This window comes from Xiphophorus maculatus, chromosome 3 (assembly GCF_002775205.1).
Source record: "Xiphophorus maculatus strain JP 163 A chromosome 3, X_maculatus-5.0-male, whole genome shotgun sequence".
Taxonomy (NCBI): Eukaryota; Metazoa; Chordata; class Actinopteri; order Cyprinodontiformes; family Poeciliidae; genus Xiphophorus; species Xiphophorus maculatus.
In genome coordinates this window covers 23,137,186-23,145,326 of record NC_036445.1, presented here as the reverse complement: position 1 = coordinate 23,145,326, position 8,141 = coordinate 23,137,186, and the positions used below count along the sequence as shown (strand labels likewise).

Genomic DNA, 8,141 nt, shown 5'->3' with positions numbered 1-8,141 from the left:
TAATAAAAGACAAACATTTAACGACTGATAAAACAAATAGCTTGTTTCATACATTTGTTTTTTTTATTTTTATTTCTGTATTTATTAATTTATTAATTAATTTATTGATTCATCTACTACATTTTTGCGCTCTCAGTGAACCTTCGGTTAAGCGGCCTAGCCCCCGGGCGTTTCTGGGATTTGTAGTTCAGAGACCTCAAATTGACGTCAGCGGAAGTCTTGGCGCATTCACGAGCTAGGTCACATTGGTGCCGTTTTGTACTGTTTTGAGCAGCTCTGCTACGATGGAGGCAACAAACACAGGTGATATTTTGCGTTCCTGAATTGTGTTCCTTGCTTTAGTAGCATTTCGGTAATTATAGTTCAGTACTGACGTTCGGTGTCCCTTTAAAGAAATGATACGTAAAAGTTATGGCTACAACAACTACGTTAGCATAACAATGTGTGTGTACGAGTGACCGATTACTCGTGGCGCACTGTTGTCCTTGACATTACATACTTTTACGGTTTTTTAGTAGATTTATCTTGAATTTAGTTCGATCCTCACCGATTTCTACAGCGAGAATAGGGCTGTAGTTTGTAATGAACTGAACAGAAACACATACAAACACTGACCATTGTTTTGGTTTTTTTGTGACTTTCTGTGCTTCTGTTTGTTTTTAACTGCATCACCAGAGGAAGTCCCTCTAAGGCATGTGGAGAAGGATGTTCTGATCCCCAAGATGATGAGGGAGAAAGCCAGGGAGCTCTGTGCAGAAAGAGTTGAAGGTCAGAAAGAGAGAAAACTCATTTTTATGCACTAAAACCAAACCAAAAGTTATTTTCATAAAACAGTCCCAAACACAGTTGTACTCATTGCACCTGAAAATTTATCCCATCAAGTACTTTTAAACCAGGAGGAGACCATAGTTCTTATAACCTTCAAAACAAGTCAGGAAATAACTAAGAACCATCATTGCTCTTTGATCTATGTATAGTTTGACCTAAAAATATTCATACACCTCACAGATTTAGGTCTAGATTTATTTTCTTTCATCCAAGATGTTTGGTTCTGATTTGAAAAGATACCAAAATCTCCCTAAACATAGGATGTTTTGCAAAAGGTTGTATTTTGTAAGTGAATTCTCTTTTATTATTAACCTTTTTTTTTAACACAGAAAGACATGTTGGGTATGATTTATATCCATCTTAGTAATAAATGGAAAGGTCTTAAGTGACAATTGAAATTTTTTTTATAATTACTGATCAGCTTTTTGCATGACTCCACTGGGATTTTTGGAAATGAAGAATTGGTCATGAATTGGTCACCTCAAGGTCATTGAGGTCTCAAGACATTCCAATCAGCACAATCTTTACCTTCTAGCATGAAATCACTATTGGAATAAAGTCTGGATCTCTAACTGGACCACTGCCAAATGTTAATATTATTCCCATTGGAATAAATATGAAAATATTACAAACATGTTCCATAAGGATAAATAATTGTGAGTTTAGCTGTATCTATGGTCAGTTTTAACCACGGAGTATGTCAATTTACTGGATGACCAATGATGAGTAGGTAAATAATTTACATCTATTTTGTAATTGACATGTACAAGAGCTTTAGATTTTGAAATAAAGGCTATTGGCCAAATTAGTCCAGATGCAACAAAATCTGTGAAATGGCTCTGTATCATGTTTCATAAACCTTAAGCCAATTTTAGTGTAGTGTTTTTTTTTTCATTATTTGTAGGATAATTTGTCTTTAGAATCCCCTACTGTGACATTAAAACATTTGGATTAAGAATGTCCTGTAGAAAAGCTAAAGAGGTGTTTAGCTTTAGTTAAATTGGTTTGATCATGGTTCAACTGAAAGATCAGAACCACAATCAATGGAAATATGCTGTAATACAAAATCTTAAAAGTATCTTATGTTTAAAATACATTATTTTAGACATTAACGTGACTATTTCTCTCAGTGATTTCTGACAATGCTTAAGAACTAGGAGAAACTGATTTGCAAAAGGTAGGTATAATTTTAACAACAGATTTATTGAGAAGGACAATTTTAAAATTTGAAAGGATGAAATTGTTGTGCAAACTGGTGAAAGATCAGATAAACTTGTAGCTGGGATTAGTAATAAAATGGTAAATGTCTTCTGGTTTTACTGACCACTCAGTGCTCTTTTACATTTTAAACAAATGCACACATATGCTTAGACATAAGTTTTTATGTTAAAGGGGAATGTGTTGAATGTCTTCTTCAAGAGAGCTTTGATTCTCTGTTAACCTGTAAAAAGAAGTAAATTGAGCTACTAGATGTTCATATGGTTTTGACATTTCTGAAAAAAAAAAAATACAAAAATAAAAACAGACTTTACTTGCATTAGTCCTTGGGGTTCTCCTTCCAAAATTGTCTCACTAGAGTTTGCTGGAGTTCAGATAGAACTGCTGTAACTGAGTTAGGGTTGCTGGTCGTTCTTCATGGGACTGAGATTAGGGCTTTGTGATAGCCACTCCAAAATGCAGGCTTTGTTGTATCTGTTTTTGAGGTATTCTTTGCATGATTGTCCAATTGGAAAATCTGTTTGTGGTCAAACTTATGGCCAAACACTTGAATTAATGCTTTAGCTTCATCAGACCAAATGACCTGTGTCCAAAATTTGCCACCTTTTTGGTGAGTTTGAAGCATTTTCTGTTACTTTTTAAGTAATGACTTCTTTCTTGCTGAATGGCCTTTCAGCCCACATTGGTACAGACCTCGTTTTACTTTGAGTAATGACACCACAGCTCTCATCAGCTTCATGTAGCGTCATCACATTGCCTTCTGTTTTTGTTTTTTTTTTGTCTGGGGTTGATCCACACATTTGGCACCAAAACATGTTAAATCTCAACAGTAAGCTACCTTTTGCATGCTTGATTTAATCAATTCATTGTTCGTGAAAAAAATAATTGTAATCTCCTGTCCCTCCCTAATCTTTTTTTAATATTGTTTTTTTTCCCCTTTGTCGAACTTTTAACCCTTTTTTCTTTCTTTCCTGGCGTTGTCTGCACCTGCATCCAAAGTCGCCTTCAGCTCCGTCAATTGAGAGCCTATCCCAGTTGACTCGACAGCTGTTGAAACTGCGTCTGCATAAAAAAAACACCGTGGTCGCAGCCTTGCTCTCGTGTGCCCTCTTGACTGCAGCGACGCATCAGCCTGATGCCTTAGTGGTTGTGGTTTGCAGAAATCCGACGACAGCCTGCATGAGCTGGCGTGGTGCTGCTCTCAGAGGGAGTCCGTGCACATGCACAGGCGGAGGTGATGGGACAGTCAGTGGCTGCGTGTGTAGTGGAAACCCCCATTACGTTACAGGCTTCTCTTCTCACTCATTTTTCACACCTTCAGCCCCCGCCCTCTCGTGCTCTTGTTTTTGGGTGTTTTTTTTTTATGTCTTGTTTTCTCTGAGCCTCTGAATGTGTCTGTTTGAGATATACAAAAAAAGGTGAAAAACACAAGTAACAAGTATGTTTTCCTGTGTTATCTTTCTCTGCGTGTACGCCTCTGCAGCTTGCACTTCAGACGAGTCCCACTGACCTGTACAGATTCTTCTCAGTCTAACGTGACATGATGTTGATGATTCATGTCGGTTCTCTCTTCATGCCAAAAAGCATCTGAAGTACACAATAATAGCTTCTTTCAGGGTTAGCGTAACAATTATGATGATCTCTCTAACCTGAATGTATCTTACTTGCATATTTTATCTCAGATCTTAAACTTTGAGAAAAAAGTTGGTAAGAATAATCAGCTTTCCTTTTTGAAATTAAAATCCCACATTTGTAGCACCCTTTACATAGATTGGCAGTCCAGGTGAAGAAAACCTTGAAATCTCGAAATATTCAGAAAAAATACTTAAAATTAATTTTTTATGCTAGCATTTTTAGAAAAAATACACCTTTTGCTTGCGTTAATTTATTCAGTAAGGGAGTAAAAAAAGGTAGATAATGTGTGATGCTGTGGGCCTGTTTCTCTTCCAGATTTGTTGGTAATCTTGTTAGTGTCTGTGTCATCATGCTCTCTTTGAATCCCTCTGACAGTAAACTGAAAACAGATCATCATGGGGCTTTTCAAAGAGCTCAGGATGCCACGCACTCTAACAAAAGTCCCAGAGCCTTTGAGGGAAAAAAAACAGTCCTCAGCATCACACATCCTCTACCTTGCTTCCTTACTAAATTAATGCACACAAATCAAAGTTATACCTTATTTTCAGGCTTAGTTCACGCAGCACATTTAAAACACTTTTTCTCTTTAGTTTAGAAATGCCATTTGATTAATCTTCACACTAACTGCCCCACTTGTATTCTTTTTGTCTACACAAATGTCAACCCAAGCTGCCTATGGTGCATTTGTTCAGATCAGCTTCCTTTGACAATAAACTGGCCACACAGCTCTGCAGATGGTAGAGCTGCTGCGGTGTGGTCAGAGAGGCAACCCTCTGCAGTCTCCATCAGTACCATGGGACAGGGATAAGGCGCCGCTTGATCTTGATTAGATTAGTCGCGCTCTTCTGCTTCTCTAAATTGGTTTTTCAGGGTTTTTTTCTGTTTTTACATTTGCATTCTAATGACAACATCTGTGATAACCATACTGATGTCAGCGATAAGATGTGAGGGCGGCCCTTTCAATTAAACCTCTGAGAGAAAACTTGCTAACAAGGTGAAGACTCAGTCTTCCACACCTTCTAGTCGGCTACTGTGTGTAGAGAGTTGGGTGACAGTAGCTGTGGTACATCCCTGAAGGACTCACTAAAGTGTCATGTAGGGCTGCTTGATTATGGGTGGGAGAGGGTCAGAGCTGCATGATATTTTGAATCATAATCAACACGGTTTTAATATGTGTAATACCCCTATTTGCAAAGGACAGGTTGGACGCGATATTTTGCAGGCATCCTTTATTCAGTTGCTTGCAGGATGGACATTCTCTGTCCCGCATCTGATAGAAATTGTGGCGACCAACATGCTAAATATTGTTGCTAGACAAGCCTTAGCTGACTGCAAAGAATATTGTCACCATGATATGGAGGTAGCATTGTACGGTCCTATCGAAGTCTAAAAACCTGAATGAGTGAGTTTGGTGTAACCATAATCTGAAAATACGTTTTAGGAATGAATGAGATTGGTCGCATTGAGACAGGGCATCTTGTCCAACATCAGTGTCTGACCTCACAAATGCACTACTGGAAGAGTGGTTGAAAACTCCTAGAAAAACAGTCTTGCAGACAGCTTTCCCGCAAGAGTTGCAGCTCTAGTAAAAATTATGAGCATGTAACGGGGAGTGACTTTTGTGTTCCTATAACATTTAACCAGGATAATGTAGTCTGTAGAGTGTGTTTGTGTCCAATTCAGACTTGCCCATTATCTTCACACAAGGCTCTAATGTTCCGTTCTGCTACGGAAACAGTTTTTATCAGTCTTTTATCCCCAGGCGATCGGGCCTCTAAACTTAATGTGATTTAAGTTTTTGTGTAATTCTTAATGGTTGTGACAAATGTGTTTTTTAATTTATTGTTGATTTATGTGACTTTTTTTTGTAAAAGTGGTGTTGAAGGGAGCTTATGGAGTACAAATTACGTCGCCCACATGAGTTTTTCTGAGCATATGACAATGAAAAAGTTATCTTTATTTCTATTTCGAACACTTTTTGGGATTAGTTGGCTGGTCTAACATGCTAAACCTAGCTTACTTCCAGTCTGTTTTGATGTGACAAGACAATTTAGCTCACAGCATGTTTTGTAGGAGTTGCATTTAATTAAGTGTGGAGAAAGGTGTTCCTCCACCATCATACATATTCACATGAGGGCAAATATTTTTAACAGTAATAATCTTTGTTGTTTTTTTTGTTTGTTTGTTTTGTGATCTTTTGTAGTTTAACTTGCACATGTTGGAGTACAGATTAACACAGTTTCCCGTCTTGCTGAAGGTGTTAAGGATGTGGTTTAATTTTGTCTAAAAAGACTCACAATTACAGATTTTAAGAGTTGCGAAGGTGTGAAATTGTATTGACTTCTGTTCTACATCACTATACAACCTAAAGTCACTTTAGTTAACTTGTTCATGCAGATGGCATCTAACTTCTAAAAAGTGGCCCTTTTAATCATGAATTCATACATTTTTATAAAAGATGCACTAGTTTTCTGTAAAGTCTGAGCTGTCAATTCTGTGGGTTTTTTTTTTAAATTTGTGTTCCAAGGATTGTAATGTGAAAGAGGGAAAAATTTGCTACAGATTCTTGGATAGATGTTGTCTTGGATCAAATGACGAAAATGCTTGATTATATGATTTTTAATGAAGTAAGAAAAGTGCATCAGACTGTATGCAATTGGTTGATTTTGGTGCTTTGGTTGAATAACAAAGTAGTTTCCTCTGGGTCATTGATCAGAACTGAACTGAGAATTGACGCTTTCCTGTTTTCTTTCCATCCAGCCTTCAACAGCTGCTGCAAAGAGTCCGGCTTCCTTATGGTGTTTAAGTGTCGAGAAGAAAACTCAGCCCTGAAGGAATGCCTGACACAACAGTGAGTATTTTTGCACAACTTTCTACACCTCTCAGTTCTCGCACCCCAAGGTGTCACAGCACCGCACGCAAATGCTGCCAATAGCTCTGATTCAGGCTTTCTGATTTTCTTCTACATACAATCACTGTTCCCCATCCAGTCTCATCATTCCCAAACTTGTCCAATAGCTGTGACTCTGTACCTTCTATTCTCCGCCAGCTACCAGGATCCGGCGTTTTTCGAAGAGTGCAAACGACTGTACATCCAAGAAAAACTGGAATTTCAGAAGACGGGGATACCGGCCAAGAACAGGACCCAGAAACTTCCAACCAGCATGTAACAATCAAAATGATAACTACGTGTCTTTCTTCTGGGCGCCCAGACTCCAGGAATTCTGGAGGCAGTTCGGCCAAGTTTACCAGTCATACTCACTACAAGACTGCATTGTGTGAAAATCTTTGGCATATTTACCATTTCTTTGGTTTGCAGTATTGGACTTTAATTCAAATGATCTTGTTTATTGTCCAGTCCATGTGTATAATGAGTCATAGGTGAAGTATGTAGAAAAAAATGACTACACAGGATCAGTCCTGAGGAATTTCTGGGACTGCAGCATTTTAACCTGGATGTTGCATATCCAGGTTAAAGTGCTGCATATGTGCTAATTCGACTGGATCAGTTGTATCAATGTCTCTGTTTGTTGTTTTTGCTTTGTCATCAGCGCAAGACATTGTGTTGCTTTTTGAAGAATCAGAAAAATATTTGAATGTTACAAAGAGAAAAGCTTGAAACAACCACTTGTAATTATGTGACGTTGCACATAATTTGTTTTCAATACAGGAAAAAATAGTTGCCAGAATTAAAAATAAATAAAAATAAACTGTGGCTTTTGATAGTGCTTCAAAAAGACATGTCAGCCGATTTGATAAGATTGTAATTTATTTAAGAGTACTGTAGAAATGTCTGGTAAAAAGAAATGGCTTTAAATGAAAAGTGTCTTGCATGCAACACTCATTGTAAAGTCGACGTGAAAAGAGTCCACACAATTAAATTTTTTTCAGTTTTATATACAATTGTTTTAATTAAATATTGTGATTTGAGCAGGTGTTGCATAATGAACAGTGCACTCCGAGGAATAAAAGTTCAACTGATTATCTGCCATTCCTTTAAAACCAAGTCCCGTGAAATGTCAATAAAATTAGATTATAGGTAGAGATATTTTTAAATATGACCATTTAAACAATGTTGGGTTTTATTTGTTTAAAAAATGTTGAGATAATTCTCTTAAACGGTCAATGCCCTGAATGGGCCAAAAGAAAGACAATACCAGAGAGGACGATTATTTGGAATTGAAGACACCAAGGTACTAATCACGTTTCAATTTCCATTAACAATCTGATTTTTAAATTTTTACATTTTAAATTAGAAAAAAAAAGATTGATTGAACATTATTTTTGGTGTGAGTCACTGTTTTTTTACTGTGAGTCACTGTTTACCTAAGATAAAGCTAAGCGTGACTGAGCATTTTGGCTGAATCACAAAGTTCATATGAGTGGAATAGTTATGATTTTAATTACTTGAATCTTCCCACAACTTAACACTACAACAAGCACAAACTTCCCTGGCTGTA

General features: G+C 37.3%; 1 protein-coding gene across 1 annotated transcript; it reads left to right on the top strand.

Moving 5' to 3' along the window:
• Window positions 1-210: 210 nt before the first annotated feature.
• Window positions 211-7,663, top strand: cmc1 (C-X9-C motif containing 1). Its single transcript, XM_005810785.3, has 4 exons — window positions 211-303; window positions 676-768; window positions 6,442-6,532; window positions 6,731-7,663. Exons 1-4 carry the CDS (start codon window positions 285-287, stop codon window positions 6,849-6,851), a joined length of 324 nt encoding a protein of 107 aa, XP_005810842.1. The 5' UTR covers window positions 211-284; the 3' UTR covers window positions 6,852-7,663.
• Window positions 7,664-8,141: the final 478 nt, after the last annotated feature.

Bases quoted from the DNA above. Each gene is read 5' to 3' on its own strand.
- cmc1 (XM_005810785.3), top strand. The intron at 769-6,441 runs GTCAGAAAGAGA...CTTTCCATCCAG, and splicing joins CTGTGCAGAAAGAGTTGAAG to CCTTCAACAGCTGCTGCAAA. The intron at 6,533-6,730 runs GTGAGTATTTTT...ATTCTCCGCCAG, and splicing joins AAGGAATGCCTGACACAACA to CTACCAGGATCCGGCGTTTT.